At 41.9% G+C, this 22638-nt stretch overlaps 1 protein-coding gene across 5 annotated transcripts in view; it reads left to right on the top strand.

Moving 5' to 3' along the window:
- The first annotated feature begins 1541 nt into the window (after window positions 1–1541).
- Window positions 1542–22638, top strand: part of REPS1 (RALBP1 associated Eps domain containing 1) — an 87740-nt gene continuing 66643 nt past the window's right edge. For all 5 annotated transcript variants that reach the window (XM_042987229.1, XM_042987228.1, XM_042987227.1 and 2 more), the window contains exon 1: window positions 1542–1792. In XM_042987229.1, the coding sequence (XP_042843163.1) occupies window positions 1640–1792 (153 nt within the window). In that variant the 5' untranslated portion in view covers window positions 1542–1639. The remainder of the gene's footprint in view (window positions 1793–22638) is intronic.

Raw genomic sequence — 22638 nt, 5'->3', positions numbered from 1 at the left:
TAAATATTGACACTAAGTGGCACAAATAAGATTATAAATAGCTTCATGTGCATTGAGATTTGGCCTCCAAATGAGGCAGAGAAGATTTTGCTGCCAAAGCGCTGCAAAAAACTTTTGGATTTTCAGCGCTTTTTGAATTTTGGATAAAGGATTGGGGACCTGTAATAATTTCCTCCTATGGGCCATCTATAGGATCAGAACTCTAGGGAGCAACGTCTAAAAGACACAATAAAAGCCCAAATGGAAAAACCTGTATAACAAATAGCCTTAACCACTGTTTTTAAAATATTTCCTAAGTATAAACCCTTAAGATATTCTACTCCGCATATCTTACAACTCTGCTCTGATCGGGACCGATCAGAACAGGGCAGGATTTTCGTAACGGAGAAAATTAGGAGTGGCAGGAGCCCCTGAGGTCAGCCCAGGGCCTACGTGACTTTACAGAGGTGTTGGTATACATTCATGGCACTAAGTTCCCGGGGACCAGAACTACCTTGCACATAGAAGAAAACTTTGCCAGTTTTTCCCTCTGTTCATCAAATTTTGCTTCTCAGGTAAACATGCTTGGAGTAAGAGTGGGAGTTAAGCCTCAGTGTTAGAGTCATTATGAAAGTTCCCAGATAGAATCTTCATAGTTCTTCAGAGCACATAGAAATATTGCATTTATCCTCAGAAACATCTGACATCTAGAAGGTAACAACAAAGGTACCAACAGATACAATCATAGTAACCTGAACAATGTTCCCCTTTCAGTCAACGTTTATGAATGAAACCTTTAGTGCCAGAAGCTTCGAAACAATCTAAACTGCAACCCGTACCTGAGTCCCCCAGGTCCTAGTGAGCAGCTTGCCGTGGACCCCTGGTCCGCGGCCCCGGGGTCCCAGCTCCTCCCTCCGGGGCTGGGGGCGGCTCTCCGCCGCGGGGCTCCGGCCACCAGGGGGCGCTGCGGCCCCCCTCTCCCGGGAGCGGCCGAGCCAGCCCGGTGGGTGTTTCTCTCCCTCTCGCGCTCTCTCCTCCCGGCCTCACATCCGGGTCTGGAGCGCGGCCGCCGCTGTCAGTGCTGGTGCGGGCGCGTCGGGGGCCGGGCCGGGGCGCAGTAAATGGCGGCGGAGGGAGGCGGAGCGGCGGCCACGCTCAGCTCAGAGCCCCCGAAACTTTAGACTCGAAGCCCCACAACTTTCCGGGAAGTGCCGCCGCTCCGGAGGGGGGGGGGGGCGTGGACGGAAGGGGGAGCCGAGGCGGGAAGTCTGGGGGGAAGCGGCTGAGAGCCGGGGAGACTCGAACCCGCGGCGGGGGCGGGGGCGGAGTCCGCCTGTGCCTCGCGCCGCGGCGGCCCCCGCCTCCTTTCCCCGCGCCCTCCCCGCGGCCGCCGAGCCGGAGCCGGAGCCGCGCCGAGCCCGGGACTGCGCGGGGCCTCGCAGGCGGCGGCGCGCCGAGCCCAGCCGGGCCCCCTCCTCGCGACCTCCCGGCCCTGTTGCTCGGGCGCCCCCCGCGCGCGTGAGGCCGGGGCTGGGGCTCCCCGCGGCTTCGCGGGGCGAGGAGGAAGCCGGGCCGCGCACAGCCCCCGCCGTCCCGGGGTCGTGGGGCCGGGCTCCGGGTGTTGCATGCGGGGCGGGGCGGCCGTGAGCCGGAGGCGAAGATGGAAGGCTTGACGCTGAGCGATGCGGAGCAGAAATACTACTCGGATCTCTTCTCCTACTGCGACATCGAGAGCACCAAGAAGGTGGCGGCCAACGGGCGGGTGCTGGAGCTATTCCGGGCCGCGCAGCTGCCCAACGACGTGGTCCTCCAGGTAACGCCGCCGCCCTCGCCTCTGGTCGCGTCCGGGGCTCTGCCGGCCGCCGACCGGTCGCTTCCCGGCGGCTCCGGCCTCCAGCCGCCCGCCGCCAAGGGGGTGGGAGTGGGCGCCGTTTCCAGCAGCGCCGGCCGTGGGCTTGTGCCCCCGGACTCCCCAGCTGCAGGCTGGGGCCGCAGGTGCCCGGGTGGCCCGGACTCGCGGCGCGGTCGAGGGGGAGGGGTCGCTGTTAGAGGACAAAAGTCACGCAGAGATACGGTGGGGGGTGGGGGGCGGAGGTCTGTGTATTATCGCTCAAGAACCTAAGTCCAGTATTTCTCAAAATCTGTATTTTTCACAACTGGAAGAGCAACTTCAGATGAAGGATATCGGATTGTTACCATGCCTTTCTTTGAATCATAGATCCTGATATATAACATAGCTCCCCGGATCCTGCAGAGTAGTAAAGTTATCAGTATAGGTAAAATGTTTTTTAAATTCTTGAATAAGCCAGCGGGCGAGGCAAAGTGGGTTTTGTAGGAATCGAAGAAGCCTTTTTCTTAAGGAAGCTGAATTCTTGGGGAGATCAAAAATTTGAATTTATAGCTAGTAGTTTGCAAGTAGATATGGAAAGAACTTGTAATGAACTATAGAACGTGTGGCTGATGTAAACTGGACAGTTTTTTGATGCACATTCGGTAACATTTAGTGGAACTTAGGGATTGGGGTTGGGAGATAAGTAAGTATTGAGCAGCTGGAAGTCAGACGTGCCTGTTTGCCTCAATCAGGTCCGCAGCTCTAGAGGAGCAAGCAGAGTACATTTTAAGCTTTCTCTATCACATCTGTTTTTAAAATGGAAGGTTTCCTAGAAGTTCTTATCTAATTTATGTGGTGAACATTATTGTTACTCTGTTTAATGATTCATCGCTGCTGGTAAGAGTCTGTCCAAACAGCATATCAGGAGCAGTTTTTAAGCTTTCATCTTTGTGATTATCCAAGCCAGGTTACCCACCTCCAAAACCTAAAGCCGGATGCATGGGTGTAATGTAGTATACCCCAGAGGGCACTGAATCAGGAGGTTTGAGGCCTGGGTCTTTGACCCCATTTTATTGTGAACTGGCAGTGTGACTTTGGGCCAGGCACTTCCACTCTTCAAGTGTAAGCGTTGCTCATCTAAAGAATGAGAGTCAGGTTTCTTCCAACAATGCTGGAAGTATAAAAATGTCCATAAAGGTCTCTGTTTTCGAAGTTAACCTGTGCATGAACTATGACCAAGTTGAAGGAGTTCTGTCCTTTTGCATAATTTTGTGTGTGTCATAATGCTTTTTAAAAAACCTTGGGAGGAAAAGTTGGGTGTCTTAGATAACGACAGCTGGGAGTCTCAAAGCCATGCTGCCATAAAGGGACAAAACGTAAATTTTTAGGCTTTGCCGGCTACTTACGGTCGAACATTCTTCTTTGTTTTTGTTTTTGCTACTCTTTAAGAAGGTGAAAGCCATTCTCAGCTCAGGAGCATACCAAACAGGGCCTGTAGTTTGCCAACCCTTGCTAAAAAGAATGGTGGTGGCAGTGTGGGGTTCTCTACTTCCTCCGATGGCTTTAGGGTTAGACTTTTAGCCAGAACGTGCTCATTAATGATATTCCCTTTTTTGTAGCAATAACAAAACATACTTTCAAGTCATTTAGGAACTAAAATTAAGGAGAAACTTCCCAAATTCTGTTTTAGTTTATGTTTTTGGGGAGGGGGAGCCGAAATAAACTGACATATATGTGTGTGTGTGTGTGTGTGTATGTGTGTATGTGTGTATATATATATTTAATTATATATATATTTAATTATATATATTTTTTTTAACTTTTAAAATGTTTTTATTTTCGAGAGAGACAGAGTGTGAGCAGGGGAGGGACAGAGAGAGAGAGAGAGAGGCAGACACAGGATCTGAAGCAGGCTCGTGGGGTACGAACCCAGAAACCGTGAGATCATGACCTGAGCTGAAGTCGGACGCTTAACCGACTGAGCCACCCAGGCACCCCTAAACTGACTTATATTTTTAATAGTGCATGAAGACTTTAGGACTTTTAATGTATTATTTAGTAGTATTTCGGATAGACAAATCAGCATTACCCTTTGCTTGAAATATGTTTAATCCAAGTTATTTTTGTGTTTTTCTCAGGTTTATTAATATTCAAAAAGAAATTTCTATTGCCTTTTTGTATAAAGAGAGGGCATAAATACCATAAATGTTCAGGATTCAGTTACAAGTCGGAAGCTGCAGGAACTTGCTGAAGCAGAACTCTTACAGTAATATATACTAAATAGTATTATGGATATCTTGAAGGCAGTTTACTTAAAAATCAGCCTAAAGTGTAAAATGTGAGCTAAAAGGGGAATTGGATTTAGTTCTTTTAAGAGAGTTTGGGATTGTCTGAAGACAGTCCTTTGTTGCTTTCTAAGTGAGATACATTTGGGTCAGCTCCTGTATATTGAGTGAGTTACTTAACTGGACTAGGTGTTGCAGGCCATCACAAGAGGAGTAAGAAGCTCTCAAGGACCTTGTAAATTACAGGGATACCCGTGTGTAACATGAAGCACCCATGTGAATACCGTAGGAGAGGTGCAGAAGAGGTTATGGTCAGGAAAGCCTTCTTGACTTGAGATGGACATTAAATTAGTATGGAGGGAGGGCAGTGGGACGGATAAGACTTTCAGACAGAGAAAAAAACATGACCGAAGTTGGAAAGGGGAGGAGCCTTTTCAAGAACTAGCAGATTTAAGGTTTGCTGAAGCTGCAGTATATTTGGGGGATAATGGAACATAGAGTTAGAAAGAGACCATACTGAGAAAGACCCTAAAGAAGGCAGAAGATTTCATATTTCAGTAAGCAGTGGAGACTCATTAATGGTTTTTGACCTTGGGTGGGGGGTGAGGAGGAGGCTTTGCAGTGGTCTGGAATGGATCCTGGGTGATGGGCATTCCAACCAGGGTAACAGCTGTGCAATAGGAAACAGATCTGGATGAACAGGTCTGTTACTGAAGGGCTGCTGGCTAGACACTATGTTAGGTGCTTTGTTGGATAATGTTTAATTGAGGCCAAATTATCAAGGCTGGGTGGAGAGCTTTGAACTAATTGTGAAGGTAACAGGGAGTTGCAGTGTAAGAGAAATGACTCATAAAAGCCATGCTTTACAAGGCCTTTAGATCAGTGCAGCAGGAGTTAGAGGGAAGAAGCTGGAGATGAATTTGGGAATTCTCTGTTGAGAATGGTGAGGAGCGAGGCCATGGTGCTCAAATGCAGGAGTGGGGGAGACACCGGGGAGGATGATTTTATCTCCCAGGGGCATTTGGCGCTGTTCGGAGACATTTTGGGTTGTCCTAACTTGTAGGGAAGGAGCAATTCTCCCGGCATCTAGCAGACAGAGGCCAGCGATGCCACTAAACATCCTACAGTGCATAGGCCAGCCCCCCAACAAAGATTTATCTAACCCCAAGTGCCAGTCAGTGGTGCTGAGATCGAGACATCCTCACCTGGACTCTGGTGGTAACCGTGGAACAGCAAAGGAGGCTAGAACTTCATAGAAATTATGAAGGTAGATTTGATGGGCCTGGGCTACCTAGTGATATTTAGATGAGGGAAGGGTAGAGCAAGGATTATTCTTTGTTGGATTCTACTCACCGCCTAAAAAGGGGGCAGGAAGAGTCTGGTTTTAGGTAAAAGATACTGGCAATTTGACTTCTGGCATTTTGAGATGGCAATGGAAATCTTCAGGAGATATTTGGAAACTTATGGATGTTTGTCCCCACTGAGTGCTTGTTCTTACGGTGAAATTCAGATATTTGGGGTGTCTTCTCTGCTTTTCTCACCTAAGTATTTTGGGGGTAGGGGGGCAGGCAGCTTCTTACACTGTGGGCATGCATGTACACATCAGGGCTTTGATTGATGTAGTAGTTTTCAGCATTTGTTAATAAAAGTCATGAGAAGGCTGAGTCATCTGGGAGAATGAGTGTAGAAAACAAAGAACAGAGGGCCGAGAACTGAAGGGGGAAGGAGCTGGCATTTATTGAGTGCCTATTATGTTTCTTTTACTGGGCAAATCATTTTCATGTAAGAACTCATTTGATGCTTACAACAACCCTGTAAAGTGTATTATTTTTTATTTATTAACTAGGCACCTGATAGGCAGAGAAGTTAAATCATCTGTTCGTGAATAAAGCGTCTCTCCTTTACCGTTATTCCTTGTTACCTTTCAGCTCTTTCTTACTTTCACTGTTCATGTGATTGGTTTGCCCATAGTTCTCCTAAAGAGTGGAGGTTTAAGATTGTTTGATTTTGAGTTATGTGTGGATTTCCTTCTCTGCATGGTCAATAGTTTCATGTATGATGATGTCTTGAGACACAGCCACTTAAGAGAAATAGGAAGATTCTTGTAGTTGGTATCCTATGCACACAGAGACACAATTTTATATTACTACAGCTGGCAGACATCTTAAAGTATGTTCATTACCCTGGTTTTGGAAGGGTAGAGTCAGTCCTGTTCTGAGTTGAAAGGTTTGTTTTGGGGGGTGCCTGGGTGACTCGGTTGGTTGAGCGTCCCACCCTTGGTTTTGGCTCAGGTCATGATCTCATGGTTTGTGAGATTGAGCCCCTCGTTGGGCTCTGTGCTGAAAACTCAGGGCCAGCTTTGGAGTCTCTCACCCTCTCTCTCTGCCCCTCCCCTGCTCACAGGAGCTCTCACTCTCTCAAAATAAGTAAATAAACTTTTTTTTTTTTTTTTTAAAGAAAGGTTCGTTTTTGGAGACTGTCAGTAGACAAAGTGAATGAGCTACAGCTTTATAGAATTATGCTCAACAACAGAGAGGAACAGGACTGGGTGGAGAAAAATTTGGTTCATAGGATATAATCATGAGGAGTTTTGCTCTTTGCTGAGCAAAAAAATTCATTGACTTGAAAATCACCTTATCTAGAAATAATTTATTTTATTTTTTAAAGACGAGGGAAAGTATGCTACCACACTAATCAGTATGTTTTCTTAGCTTTTACTTGGAGCCCCTACTTTGGGAAATGTTTTAAAACTACATACAAATTTTCAGTGCGTAATAGTTTGAGAAAAGGTTCTAGTATTAATGGTTCTTTTATTGAAGGTTCTAACCAGTGTATCCCTATTAATGAAGCTGAAGAAATGTCTTCGATCATTTGTGTTGAGCAACATCTTGGTAGAATATTTGAGTAACACATTAATTTAATGGGTGAAAATGACAACCGTGACACATAAACCATTTTGCTTTTCTCTTGAAATTTGTTCAATTATAAGATTTATTCATTAGTGATAGTATTAAAGTAAGGAAAGAGAGCCTCATTTGTTCACTGAAAGTTATAAACTTAATACAATAAATGTCAGGTTTGTTGTTCTGGAGCAGTGATTTCTTTTTTATTTGTAATTTCTGGATCATTGAAACAGTTACAACAAACTACAAAAACAGTCTTGCCTTAATCAGACACTTTCCTATATACAGCTGAAAAGCATACTGTTTGTGACAGAAGTGACACTTAATGGTTTTCTGTAGTATCCTATTTGCTTTTTAAATTTGTTTTTCCTATATCATTGCTAGTTTTAGCCTTTTCTTTTTCCTTTTAAATGAATAGCTCAGAGTTAGTGTCTTAGTATTTTGGGAATTCATGCTAAGCATTTTGATGGAGCTGTAGAAGAGCATACAGGCCGGTATAAGGAGCTCTAAACACGGGAGGCAAGTTCCAGTCCTGTCTGTAGCCAGCCTTGTGACCTTGAACAGATCACTTAATGTCTGGATTTTCTTTCTCACAGCCTGAAGAGGTTGGATTGGGTTTTTCTTTTCTTTTTTTTAAATGTTTGTTTATTTATTTTGAGAGAGCATGAGCTGGTGGCACTCACGAGGCTGAAGAAGAGAGAATTTTAAGCAGTCTCCACCCTCAGCATGGAGCCTGTCCCTGTCCCGAAGGCTCTGCCTCCCAACTGTGAGATCATGACCTGAGCCGGAAATCAAGAGTCCCAACGCTTAATCGACTCAGCACCCCTGGATTGGGTTTTTCAAAGAAACGTGTTAGAGTGTTGAAATGGACACTGTGTCCAGCCACACCCTTAAGAACATAGTGCACAGTCCTGAAATTAGTTGTCCACTGTTTTAACAGTAGAATTGATTTCTTTTATAAGTTTTGGAGATTTGATGAGGAGAATCTCAGCCTGGATTGCTGAAGGGACTTTGTGTACATGAGGGAACTGCTGAAAGGTTTGTAAGGTCCCTAGATATTTGGCCAGTGAGAATTTGAAATGGGTGATAAAACTTGGCATTTATCACCTTTTGCCTCATATAGGTTTCATTGTCTGTAGCCTTTCCTGTGATATAGATGCATCTTCATTCATCTTTTCCCTCCTTTACCTCTATAAAAGAATCTACGGGGGCACTTGGGTGACTCAGTCGGTTGGGCATCTGACTTCAGCTCAGGTCATGATCTCACAGCTTGGGAGTTTGAGCCCCCCGTCGGGCTCTGCTGACAGCTCAGAGTCTGGAGCCTGCTTCGGATTCTGTGTCTCCCTCTCTCTCTCTCTGCCCCTCCCCCACTGGCACTCTGTTTCTCTCTCTGTCAAAAATAAACATTAAAAGAAAATAATCTCGTCTGATCAGTTGCATATATATGCGTGACATAAAAATCAGGATGTAATAAGTTCAGCTCAGAAATCTTTTTTTAAATTCATACCATACACTAAGTTTCATTGAAATTTGGTAAATAGGACTTCGGCCTTTAAAAAAAAATACTGTATCTTTTCTTCGTTTTGTTTCAAGAATTGACTTTATGTTGAATTTGAATCTACCTTCTTAAATGATGAAGCCAGAATTTATAAGATCATGTAGCTCCTACCTCTTTTGGGTTGTGGATTCCTTTGAAATTCTGGTGCACCTACACGACATCTGTCTAAAAAATACAATCACACAAAATTTTGCATATAATTTGAGGTTGCTAGCCTTCCTCCAATTTAGTCAGGCTCATCCCATGGACATCTATGTTAAGAAAGTTTTGAGGACGGGCAGACAGGCCTGTGAAATGCCAAACATAATGTTTGTCTTAAGTCGGTTTCGTATGTTTTCATGAATACTTCTTAATGGCTACTATTTATATTCAGGGTATATATATATAACAGTGGTAAAAAATCAGGAATTTTTCTTGCCTTCATGGATTATGCTAATGTTAAAAAGGAAAAGAACCGTGTATAGTTAATACAGAATCATTGCCAACTTGGGGACCTACTTAGTTGTAAGGGAAGGTTCCTCTGAGGAGAAATGGATGGAGATAAGGGAATGAGAATGAGATGTTTCACATGGAGGGAAAGCATGGGAAGGGCCTGAAGTTTGAAGAGCTTAGTGTGTTTGAGGAGGTGAGAAGCTGGAGCCCTTGGGCAGGGGGAGAACATGGCAGGGACCACACACTGCAGGGCCTTGTACCCAGCGGTAAGGGGTTTGGATTTTAAATATGCGAAGTTTCTGTTAAGGGAGTAGCATCATCTATATTGTTGGGGTTTTTTTTTTAATTTTTTATTTTTTTGTTAACGTTTATTTATCTTTGAGAGAAAGAGACAGAGTGGGAGTGGGAGTGGGAGAGGGGCCGAGAGAGAGGGAGACACAGAATTAGAAGCAGGCTCCAGGCTCTGAGCTGTCAGCACAGAGCCCGATGGGGGGCTCAAACTCACGAGTGGTGAGATCATGACCTGTGTTGAAGTTGGACACCCAACCGACTGAGCCACCCAGGCGCCCCTAGCTGTATTGTTTTTTCAAGATTCTCCTGCTGTGTAGAGCGAAGAGCAAACAGAAACAGATTGGCCAGTGGATATGCAGTAGCTCAGATGGGAGATGATGGGAGATGACCGTGGCTTAACGGTAGTGCGGTGGCAGTGGATGGAGAGGAGTGGACATAGTGGAGATACTTTGAGGTGGTAAAAATAGGAGGACATGATAATGGATTGGATATGGAACATAAGGGAGAAGGAAGAACTCAGAGATGTTGCGGGAAGTCACTATTCTTACGGTTGGGAGAGGAATGGGTTTTGGGGGGGCGGGTGGTTTGGTGTGTGGTGGAAAGGTAGTCGTGAATTCAGGAGGGTTTTTTTGTTTTTTTTGTTGTTGTTGTCCTAGGCTCTTAGAATGCTGCGAGATTGTCAGGGGTGCCTCCACCAGAGGGGATTGAAGATATTTGGCTTGCAGATGTCCATTTGAAGATTATCAATGACACTTAAAAGCCAAGAACGTAGATGAAATCAGGGAGGAAGAGAAGGAAGAGATGACAGGGAGGAAAGAAAAAAGACTGACTAGAAATGCAAAGAACCCTGAGGAATGCAGTACATTTCTAAGTTGGGTAAACTGGAAGGCCGCTAGGAAGGAAGCTAAGAAGGACAGTCAGAGAGTGGTTGTAGGGAAATTGGGAACGTATATTGGACCATGCCATGGATGCCAAGCAATGCAAGTATTGGAGGAAAAGAATAGTTAACTGTGTTGAGTTTGGTTGGCTGAGAAGTTGGGAAGATGTGGGCAGAAATATGGCCATTGGATTTGGCAGCCTAGAGGTCATCGGTAACTTTGATAAGCCAATTTCATGGACTGGTAGCGATGGAAACCAGATTTGAGTGACTTGAGGGATATCCGATGGCCCAGGAATTAGAGACAGAGTGTATAGATAGTGTTTGAAAGCTGTTTGCAGGTGAAAGGAAACAGACGTGGGGTAGAAGCTAGAGGTGTATGAGGATATACAGGAAGTCTTCCTTCCTTCCTTCCTTCCTTCCTTCCTTCCTTCCTTCCTTCCTTCCTTCCTTTCTTAGTATAAAACATACTGCAGCATGATTTTAGTTGTTAGGATAAAAAGGGAAGAAAGGAAGATGAAGGAAGCATTGAAAAAGCAAGATTGTTCAGGAGCCCAACTGCACAGAGAATGGACTTAAAAGAAAAGGGATCCCTTCCTCAATTTTGAAAGGGGGGAAGAAGGAAGAACATGGATGTAGAGACAAGTAGGTACATAGATTCAGTGCAGGAGAATTCTGATGTTCCAGCCTAATAGTTTCTACGTGTTTTACATACTGAGGCAAAAATAACAGTTTAGTAGTGGGAACAATCTGAATATGAAAGAAACAAAAAATCTACTTACAGTAGCATCGGAAAGAATACATACTTAGGAATAAATTTAACAAAAGATGAGGTGCCTGGCTAGTTCAGTTGGTAAGGCATGCAACTCTTGATCTTGGGGATGTATGCTCGAGCCCCACATTGGATGTAGAGATTACTTAAAAATAAAATCTTGGGGCATCTGGGTGGCTTAGTGAGTTAAGCATCTAACTTGATTGTGGCTCAGGTCATGATCCCAGGATTGTGGGATTGAGCCCCATGTTGGGCTCTGTGCCGAGTTGAGCATGGAGCCTGCTTGGGATTCTCTCTCTCCCTCTGCCCCTCTCCCTTGTTTGCACGTGTTCTCTCTCAAAATAAATAAATAAACAAATAAATAATAAAAATAAATAAAAATAAAATCTCAATCTCTCTCTCTCTTTCTCTCTCTTTTTTGTTAAAGAATCACTGGGCACCGGGTTGGTTCATTCATTTAACCAGCTGACTCTTGGTTTCAGCTCAGGTCATGATCTCACAGTCTGTGAGTTGTAGCCCTGCCTCGAGCTCTGTGCTAACAGTGTGGAGCCTGCTTGGGATTCTCTCCCTCTCACTATGCCTCCCTACGGTGCTTGTGCATGTTTTCTCTCTGTCTCTCAAAATAAGTAAATGATATTAAAAAAAAAAAAACACCCAAGATTTTTATACTACAAAATATTACTAAGAGTTATTAAAGATTTAGGGGCACCTGGGTGGCTCAGCCAGTTGAGCGTCCAACTCTTTGCCCCAGGTCATGATCCCTGGATCTGCTTAAGATTCTTTCTTTCCCTCTGCCCCTCTCCCCGACTTGTGCACTCTTTTTCTCTAAAAAAAAAAAAAAAAGATTAAAGATTTAAATAAATGTTTTAAAGTTGTATTTATTTTGAGAGAGAGCACACACACATGCACGAACGGGATAGGGGTAGAGAGAGAGAATCCTAAGCAGGCTCCATGTTCAGCATGGAGCCAATCACAGGGCTCGATCTCACAACTGTGAGATCATGACCTGAGTCGAAATCAAGAGTTAGAGAGGCTTACCTTGACTGAACCACCCAGGTGGCTGAAGATTTAAATAAATGGAGAGACAGTCTGTTCATAGATTGGAAGATTGGATGTTGTTAAGAGGACAGTGGTTCCCAAACTGACCTATAGATTCAACCAGATCCCTATCAAAATCCTAGTAGGCATTTTTGTAGAAATTGTCAAGCAGATCCTAAAATTTATAGGGAAATGTAAAGGACCTAGAATAGCCAAAACAAAGGAAATAGAAGATTTGCCCTACCTAATTTTAAAACTTACTTTAATTTACATTAGTCAAGACAGTGATTGGCATAAGACTAAGCATGATAATTAATAGAACAGAAATGAGAGTCCGGAAATGAACCCTTAGCATTTATGATCACCTGATTATTAAAAAAGTATCAGGACAGTTTGATGAGGGAAGGATAGTCTTTTCAACCAATGGTGCTTCGATACCCATATGTTTAAAAAATGGACTTGGATGTATGGTTGTGTATACTTCACACCATACACAAAAATTATCTCAAAATAATCATAGACGTAATTGTAAAATCTCCAAACTATAAAAATTCTAGGAGATGCTGGAGAAAATCTTTATGATCTTGTGTCAGGAATAGTTCTTAGATGACACCAAAAGCGTGAATTGTAAAAGAAAATACAAATTGGACTTCATTAAAATGTTTAAAAACTTTATCACTCCAGAGGATATTTAAGAAAGTAAAAAGACGCAGACTGGCAGAAAATAGTTACATCTTACAAACATAGTATAGGTCTTTAATCTAGAACATATAAAGAAATTTTACAAGTCAGTTATAAAGAAAAAAACCCAATTAAAAATGAGCAAAATACTTTAATAGATATTTCACCAAAGGAGAAAATATAAATGGCCAAGAAGCATATGAAAAGATGTTCAGTGTTGTTAGTCATTAAGGAAATGCTGATTAAACCACAATGATATGTTGTCACACACCCACTCGAAGGGCTGTAATTAAAAAGACTGACATTACATGGTATTGTGGAGAAACTGGAACCCTTCTACACTGTTCTTCGAAATGTAAGTGGTACAGCCATTTTGGAAAACAGTTTGGCTCTTCCTTAAAAAGTTAAACAAGCTTATCAAATGAATCAGTAATTCCACTAACAAGACCTACCCCAAAGAAATGAAAATGTGTGCACATAAAGAATTGCAAATGTCTCTTAAGAGCATTATTCACAACAGTCAGAAATTGGAAAACAATCCAGCTGTGCATCAAATGATGAAGGGATAAACAAAATATGGTATATTCATATGGTGGAGTACGATTCCGATAGGAAAAAATTGCTGGTAAATACTACAACAAAGGTGAATGTCAAAAACATTGTCAGTGACAGAAGCCAGATACAAAAGGGTACATATTATGTGTTTGCATTTGTATGAAATGTCTAGAAAAGACATATCTATACAGAAAGAACAGTGGTTACCTGAGGCCAGGGTAGGAGTGGAGACACTAGAGGAAAACATTTGGGGCGATAGTAAAGGTCTAACTTTGGATTGTGGTGATGCTGTACAGCTCTGTACATTTTCTTAAGATTCAATGAATTGTATGCTCACCTGGGCTAACTTTATGGTATATAAATTATACCTCAAACTGTAAACTTTTTTGAAGATGGTTTTGCAGGGTAGGGTAATATGTATGAAATAGTCATCTTGGAGAATGTGAAAGGTGAGTGCTGTGGAGAATAAAGGACCCTCTACTGTGTGTATAATATAGTTCTAATTACAAAACCTCAACATCGCTTATATAATGTGGCGTTTGTTAAGGACCTTCTGTTTTGGACGTGATATGAAAAGTGATATGGGGCGCCTGGGTGGCGCAGTCGGTTGGGCGTCCGACTTCAGCCAGGTCACGATCTCGCGGTCCGTGAGTTCGAGCCCCGCATCAGGCTCTGGGCTGATGGCTCAGAGCCTGGAGCCTGTTTCCGATTCTGTGTCTCCTTCTCTCTCTGCCCCTCCCCCGCTCATGCTCTGTCTCTCTCTGTCCCAAAAATAAAAATAAAAAACGTTGAAAAAAAAAAATTTAAAAAGAAAAGTGATACATTGATAATCTTTATGTGTAGAAGAGATTGCCATATGAAGATTCCTTACAGCCAAGTATATTTACATGAAGCACCAGGATGATAATTCGGGCTTACATTTACTCACTGCTTCTGCGTGCTGGCTCTGCACGCCTTATCTGGTATTCGATTTTTTATATGTACTTTATTTAATAGATTTAGAAGCGGCTGAAAAGTTGTGATTTAGAGCGAATTGAGACCAGTTTCTATCTGTTGACTTTAGGTTGTATGCTGAATTTATACACACTTAACTAAGATATCGTAGTTTTTTGGAAAATTGCAGAAACATAATGCCTCAAAGATAGCGTGAGTTTGAAATAATCATGCCTGGTAAGTAGTTATTTGATGGAATAATAGTTTTATTTTTTTTTAATTTTATGTATGTATGTATGTATGTATTTGGAATAGTAGTTTTAATCTGTAGGAAGGACTGCTTCCAGTTGTCGTCTTCTATTGGAGTAATCACTGTCACGATCATTAATCTTTTTGTAGCTAAAAGCATCTACTGTTACTCCGAAGCACTGATTTGGCATCTTTGTGTTTCTAAATTATTGTATCCAGTGTGAGTTTGCATAAGTACATAGATCTGGAACCAAGTCCTCACAGTCATACAGTATTAATATGCTCCTTTGTATAAAAAATAGCTGCTAATGGTACTGATCTAAGAGAGATCTTTGCTTCCTGTCCATGGATTATGTCAAATGTTGTATGTGGAAATAGAAATATCTATATCCTTGGCAAATCATTGTCTGTAAACTAAGGATTATTGATTTGTATCTCATTTATGACTAGAAGGATCAGAGGTATGTTTAAACTAGAGTGTTTGTTTATATTATATTTTTTAATAGTTAACTTAGAAGAGTTCATATTTTTTCTAGAGCACTTAATTATATTCCATAGAAAAGTTTTTCATTATAACACCCTTATAATATTGTGTCAACAAGTATTGAGTCCTGTGTAGTCAGAATAGCCTGGACTTTGGAATGTGACAGTTCCACATTGGAATGTTCACTTGATGCTTATTAGCTCTCTTGCCCTGAACAAGTAACTGAACTTCTCTTAAAGACTCCCATTTCCTCGATTGTAGACTGGGGATAATACCAGATAATGCCAGAAGTTTTCATAATACCAAACCGAAATGAAGTGTAAACATCTAGCAGAGTGCCTGGTTCTAAGAGGGTGATCACATAAGTTTCGTTCAGTCAAACTCTGCTTATATGAGAAAACTCCCAATTTATAGGATCTTGTCTTTAATAGTAAAAATCTCTCCGTATTTCTTCCAATCTAGATTTATGCCTTTTGTTATTTTTGTTGCACGAAATTAATAATACTGCCCCCAATCCTTTGATCCTATCAGTAATGCCCCTTGTTTCACCATTTTACTCTGTAATTGGAGGATTTGTTCTTCTGAAGTGAAGTATACCACCAAAAGACTATAATAAAGGATGCTTTTAAGGTTTTGATCTTCTGTAGCTTGCAGAATGATTATAGCCATTAACAGAAATAAAGAAGTGAGGAGGATTGCGTAGTTTTGTGGGGAGACATTGTGCTGAAGTTTGGATGTGCTGGGTGAGATGCCATGTTAGTCCGTCTGTGTAGCAAGATTCGTGGGCATTTCAAAGCTCGAGAGTCGCAGCTTGGTGGCTTTAAAGCTTGTGCGGACCTGATGGTGATTTCTGACTGAGGCCGTTCACTAAACATGAGGATTGCAAACTTCATTATATCTGAAACGTTCTTTTGCAATAAATGGTAAATTGCACTTTTGTCATAGCGATTTTGTCACAGATTTTGTCATAGGTGTTCTCGCTTAAGTTCTCAGAGTTTTTGTGACATTTTTTTTGAGACTGTTAGGAAAGCAAGGTGGATGTGGAAGTATTATATTTGCCTGAAATTAGTCTAGCCTCCATAAAGTTGAACCTTGGATGTTAAACCCAGAAGCATTTGCATATTTAATGTAAGAGATTTTAGTTCGTAAGCGGTCCCCAGAGACATCCGCATGTAGTGTGATTGCATTTTGGCTGAGGAATGCTATCAGTATCTCACTGCCGCTTCCTGATTCTTACTTAACACAAGATCTCGTTTAATACTTACAGTAAGCCTGCCAGGTATGGGTATTCAAATGTATGCTTTTAGGATACTCTAGAATTAGTGAGTTCTTGAAGATTTGTGGACAAATTCCTTGAAAGTCACTTACCCTGTAGCATTGCTATACCATTTTGCGGCGGGGGGGGGGGGGGGGGATAGATCTGTTGAATTCTGTCCATATATTCAAAATACTTATTTCCTATTTAATATCCTATAATTACATTATCATTAACTCAACAATCACTATATAACACCTATCATCACCAACATATGCACCCAGAGCACGGAGTATGTAGAGATGAGGGAAAGATAGTTGGTTCCTGCCCTTTCTGTTAAGCTCCAATGGTCTAGCACAGTAACTGTGCCTATCAGGTTCATGACCATATCCCAGACACATTTTTGGTAGTTACATGTTGGCTGAATGTTGAATGAGTGAGCATGAATTCATCTTTTTTTTCCCCAAAAGTATGTATGCTTATCACTAACTTTAATAGATACTATAATAATAATAATAATAACAACAATAATAACAGTAATAACAAATGTTGTTGTGTAGTACCTAATGTGTGCCAGCTACTGTTATCTTTATTTATTTATTTAAACATTTTGTTTTTTGTTTGTTCAAGAGAGAGCGCGCACGCGTGTGCACGTGTACCAGTGGGGGAGGGGCAGAGAGAAGGAGAGACAGAATCCCAAGCAGGTGGGGCCCAAACTCACAAGCTACGAAATGATGATCTGAATTGAGATCAGGAGTCGGATGTTTAACTGACTGTACCACCCAGGTGCCCCTACTGTCCCTCTTTTTAAAATGAAGACTCAGAGGGGATAAGTAACTTCTCCAAGATCACACAGCTAGTAAATGGTAGAGTTGGGATTTAAGTCGTCCCTTTTTTAACCACTACGTTCTACTTCCTAAGTATTATATGAGTAATACTTATTATCCTACTTCTGTGCTTCTGTCTTTGCCCTCTAGCATATCTAAAATACTCTAAATTCCCAAAGAAGAACTTTAAAATTACTTGACATTTCCAGACCGTGTTGAGACGCCCATACCTGCGTGCAGGTTGCCCGTAGTGCTGGGAGTCCTGTTAGAATCTAACAGCTAGAAGACCTCTTTACCTGTATCATCCAGGCACATGGCTTCCAACATTGTGTAAATAAAACTTAAAAATACTTTCTTCTGCTACGTTTATTTAGATGACACTGATTATTTTCAGCTAAGTATATTAATTTTATTAAAGGGATAAAGTTAAAAACTATTTTTATGTAAAACTTTTATTTAAAGACTAAGAATATTCTAATAGATTGTTAAGCTGAGCACTTCTATTTGCTGAAGCAAAGTTAGTTAAGATCTCCTCTAGGAAATCTGGGTAACATTCATTCATTTGGCTTTTTTGAGGGCCTGCTTAGCTCCAGAGGATTGAAACTTGGGAGAAAGTTCATGGAAGCATGGTTTGGATCTGCTTAGCATAGAGGTGGCAGCTTATGCCATAGGTATGAAGAAGATCAGACAGGATGACTTTGTTGAGTGAAAGAAAGAGGAAGCCTGAGGTGGCTTGGGACGTTGGAGGAAAATGAACAGAGAGGCAAGGAAAGAAAGCGTGTCCTGGAAAGAGTAGTCTGTCACATGCCACAAAACTCAATATTGGGTTTCAGGGAGGTGTTAAGAGTGGAAGTCAGATTTCTTGCTGACAAGTTAGTGTATTGCTTTCAAAAAACATTTTTTTAGGGGCGCCTGGGTGGCTCAGTTGGTTGAGCCTCCCGACTTCAGCTCAGGTCACGATCTCACCGTCTGTGAGTTCGAGCCCCGCGTCGGGCTCTGGGCTGATGGCTCAGAGCCTGGAGCCTGCTTTAGATTCTGTGTCTCCATCTCTCTCTGCCCCTCCCCCGTTCATGCTCTGTCTCTCTCTGTCTCAAAAATAAATAAACGTTTAAAAAAAAATTAAAAAAAAAAACATTTTTTTAAATTTGTTTTAAAGTTTGCTTTTTTTTTTTTTTTTTTTTGAGAGAGGGAGAGAGAGCACTTGAGTGTGAGTTGGGGAGGGGCAGAGAGAGAATCCCAAGCTCTGTACTGTCAGCATGGAGCCCGATGTGGGCTTGAACCAACAAACTTGAGATCATGACCTGAATTTGAAACCAAGAGTGGGATGCTTAATCAAGACTGAGCCACACAGGCGCCCCTCAAAAATATTTTTTAATTTAGACTTTTGGTTAACTCTTACTAGATTTTTTTTTTTTTAACATTCTCCCCATTGTTATTGAGGTTTTACTTTCTCTTCCGTGGTATTCAAAACAAATCCTTCTCATGATGAGTTCATTTCTGTATTGAGATATTTCCCAACTACATTTTTAAAGCCCTTTGGTTTCCTTTATAATTTTTGTCGCAGACATAATATTTATTTAAATAATCTCTGAATCATCAAGAACATCTCTGCAATGTTGTATTGTTTTCCATGGAATTAGAAATGTATTTGAAATAATAATTTAAAAACTTTATAATATACCACTTTTGTTTTGCTTGAGTTTGACATCCTGCTTCTTACTTTTTCCTGATCGTCGCGACAAGATGACCCTCATCTGTAATTTTCCTACACTGTTCTGTATGTTTGCACTTCTGTAACACTTGTGCTTTTAGCCTCCTGTTCTTATGTAGATCTTTTCCTTGATAGGTAGACACCCAAAACCTACTCGACTGGTTAATTGGCACTTCCCACCTTCATCCCTCCTCAGTAGGTTGATGGGTCCTAGTGTAACCTCTTCATTTTATCATGCTCCTTTAAAAATTCCAAAAGACGATGTATGAGCCCCTTTGAACAATATGAAACCTCTAAGACAAGATTGTATAGATCTTTCAGTTGGACCGTGAGTACGCTAGTTAATATTTTTGAAGTTGTTAAGTGACTCGTCAGATACAGTGATCATGCATACTAGTAACTTTTCCTTAAGGTGCTGTCTCTCAAGGCTGTTCTGTTAATTTTTTTAAAAGGTAATTAGGGTTCACTTTAGTAGTGAACTCATGAGTTTCTCTGCCCTTCAGAGGTACAATTTCTAATTCTTGAACTTGAAAGTAAGCAGGAAGTGGTAGGCAATCTAAATAAGGAAACAGGTCAGTAGTTACTAATTTAATTTAGTTGACACTTAGGGAGGGAAAGCGTAGCACTCTCATAAAATGCCCAGCAACAACAGAGAGAGCTATCAAATCTGAGGAGTCCTGTCTACCAGTCTTAAAAATACCTACCAGCTCACCCCTGCATCTTGCAGTCTTGTTTCTGCTTATTCTCCTAACGTGGACTTTGTGTTCCCACCCAGCAAATCTGTTTTCTGTCTCTCACAGTTACTTGTTCTTTATCGGTTTCTTTTCATCATGCTCCTTTCTTCATCTGCAGCACCTCCCCCAGCTTGCATCCTCCCCCTTTTTCAGAACACGACAGCTTTTGTAGGCTTTGGAAATCTAATTTGAACAACCTCACCCTCATTCTGAGACTTTTCATTTGTCTCCCCCCTCCATACTTGTGTGTGTGTCTTGCACTAGATTGCTTTTTGTAAGCAAACTGAATGAAATTCAGGTTTCTTTCTCTTCATGACCTCTTGATGTCTAGAGCAGCAAAAGCACGTAGTAGATGTTTAGAAAACATAGCCAGCTTATTAGGGCAAGTCGTTGCTTAGCCCTGCCTCTTGCTGTGCGTTCATAGATGTGATTGGGATGATGAATTAAGGTGATTCTGGATCGCTCACTCAGCAAAGTAACAAGTGGGGGTGGTGAAGCTTGTAGCCCTGGATGTTCCTCTGCCAGCGCTATGGATACTCTCTCTCCCACCGCAGCCAACATTCTGGGCATGAGAAGAGAAGAGGAGGCAGCAAGAACAGGAACAAATAGCACAGAATTCTTGGAGCTCTGACTTTGGTGGTTTGCTGACTGACATTGCCAGTTCCTCCTTCTTCCCTTTCAGAACCCTCGCCCTCCTCCCCCATTTCTTTTTTTATAGCAGAGTGACTGTAAGTTTACAGACGAACATAACTAAGAGTTTGTTGGCAACTAAAATAAATTATGGTAGAATCTGGGTATCTTGGCATCACAGCATATATTGTCTTTCATAAAATGTAATAAAGCACCACTTCTATCGAGTTCCAGCGTACCTGGTTGAAAGGAGAAGACCACAGACCCGTTAAAGATGAGGGTGTGAGGCACCCCATGTGATGTCACACAAGGATAGCATATTCCCAAGCAGAGGCCATTGAGACTTGTGCCATGTCAGAATGACAGGTTATACCATTTGTCATGGCCTGTATAAATCTCACAGGAATAATAGAAATTGCTGATGTGAAACCTTGGAAATATAAGAGCCTACTGTTTTCTGCGCCTTCCTGCAAAGGCTAAGGATTTTAATAGCCAGAGGAAGGGAGTTTATGGTTGACTTTTCTGTTAGTACCCACAGTTTTGAACCCCTAGGGTTAGCAGTCTTCTTCCCTCATCACATTTCGGCAGATTCTCCGCTAGGACTTGATTCTGGAGTGAATCCAAACTTAGTGTTTCTCATTTGCATGTAACAAATGACCAGAGGGGCATTGTCATAGTTACTACTTGGGTTGTATCGTGGCTGTTTTGTGCATAGTGCTCTTTTTTGCTTCCTGTATTATTCATTTGACCCTGCACACCCATCTAGCTGCCTTCCCTATTTTTCTTCTTCCTTTTGCTGCCAAATAACAGATGACCCAGATTTCCTCTCTGCTGAGTATACTCTCCTTACCTACTAGTAATCTAACTTTTGTACTACCCCCTCTCCTGCATCCTTTTGAAAAAGGATATTCTTAAAGTTCACTTTTATCCTGGTCACCAGATTCTTAGGACCTTACCTTGTTTTACCATTTCCCTTGCATTTGACACCGAATGACTTCTTGGTGGATATTGTTGTTTGGGTTTTTTTGCTCCTATGATCCTAAATTCTGTTATTATATGTCTTTAGCATCCTTTCTTCCTAGTGTCTCTTTCTCTTGTTCAGAATTAGCTTTGACTCCTCCTTTCCTTATGTCCAACCTGTGAGATCCTTCAGATTTTCTTTCTTTGAAAGGTTCCAGCTAATCATTCTTTCCTGTCTTTTGCGTTACCCACCTGAGCTCTTACCACCTTGTTGCTGAACTACTGCAGTAGCCTCAATTTAAACTAGCTTTTGTGTAGTTGTTAAAGAACAGATAAATGAATTTCTAAAAAATTTCATGATACTCTACAAAAATGTTCAGTAAAAATTAGTCGTATTCAGAGCCCTCACCGTTGAGCTCTGTCCAGTTTGCTACCTAGTCACCACTACAATCTTTGCTTTGACCTGTGCCCACCCCCCCCCCCCCCAATTAGGATGCCCATCTTGTGGAGACTTTCCAAAGCTTGTCCGTGCTTTAAGGTCCAGTTCAGGCTTGCTTCCCCCCACCCCCCCACCCCCAATAAATATTTTCAACCCATAGTAGTCCCTGTAATCCTTACAGTATCAAGTCCTAAGTATGTAGCATCTGTCACGGGCCAGGCATTGAGCTGTTTGACATATGATCACTTATAAACAGGCATTGTTTCTGTTTTACAGCCGAGAAACCTGGGGCTCCAGAGGTTACGTGCTCAGCATGAGCCAGGATTCGAATCTAGCTCCGTGTGATGACAAAACTTTGTGTTCAAGACACCCAACCATTTTGATGTGTAAAATGACGGCCTTCTATAGTGGCTTATCTTTTTCAGTTCTGTGTTATGCTCACAACTAGGCTAGAAGTTCCTTGAGAACAGGGGATGTGTGTTAGAACTTCGTGTGCTTCCCGCGGCCCACTGTGTACTGTGAACACTGTGTGGAGTACCTTAGAGGAGAACATTTTGATGAGGTGTTCCTGTCGTGCTGCTAATTACAACAACCAGTCTGCCTCCTTTTTGGTGTGAGCATTCTCCAAACCACGAGTAGGGAAAAGACTGCAGGCGTGGCTGCATATTTGAATTAAGGGAGGCAGTAGAACAGCCTTAGGATTTGTTTCCCGAAGTGTGGGATATGTACCCAGCAGGGTGTGAAAGCACACAGTAAGAAAGCTGTAACCTGTTCAGTTGTTTTACAAAATGGATAAAGGAGAAATTGTACTTTGATACTAGTAAGTTTTTAAACACCTTCCTAACACGTTACTCTCTTCGCAAAGAACAGGTAGGCCTTGATGTGGTAGACACGAGCATATTTTGCAGATAATGGTATTTAGCTGAAATTAAATAGCAGTTTTGTTTTCCTTGAACTTATTATAGTTTTTATCTTCTATTTGTTTCATGCGATACTTATTTTTTATTTATATTCTGATACAAGTTCCTTTTAAAATATATCTATTAGCTTAAGTGTCGTGATGTAAAGAAGACATGTTAGGAACATAACAACACAAGTGGCCTGTGGACATGGCAGAATTTGTGAAGGAGGTGTGCAGATGTCTCAAGTTTAAGAGACGGTGGCATAATGGAAAAAGCCAGACTGTAGGGTTTCACAAAGCTAGGTTCATATTT

Source organism: Panthera tigris, chromosome B2, assembly GCF_018350195.1.
Source record: "Panthera tigris isolate Pti1 chromosome B2, P.tigris_Pti1_mat1.1, whole genome shotgun sequence".
NCBI lineage: Eukaryota > Metazoa > Chordata > Mammalia > Carnivora > Felidae > Panthera > Panthera tigris.
The sequence above is the reverse complement of the archived record's forward strand: the minus strand, read 5'-3'. Positions and strand labels throughout refer to the sequence as shown.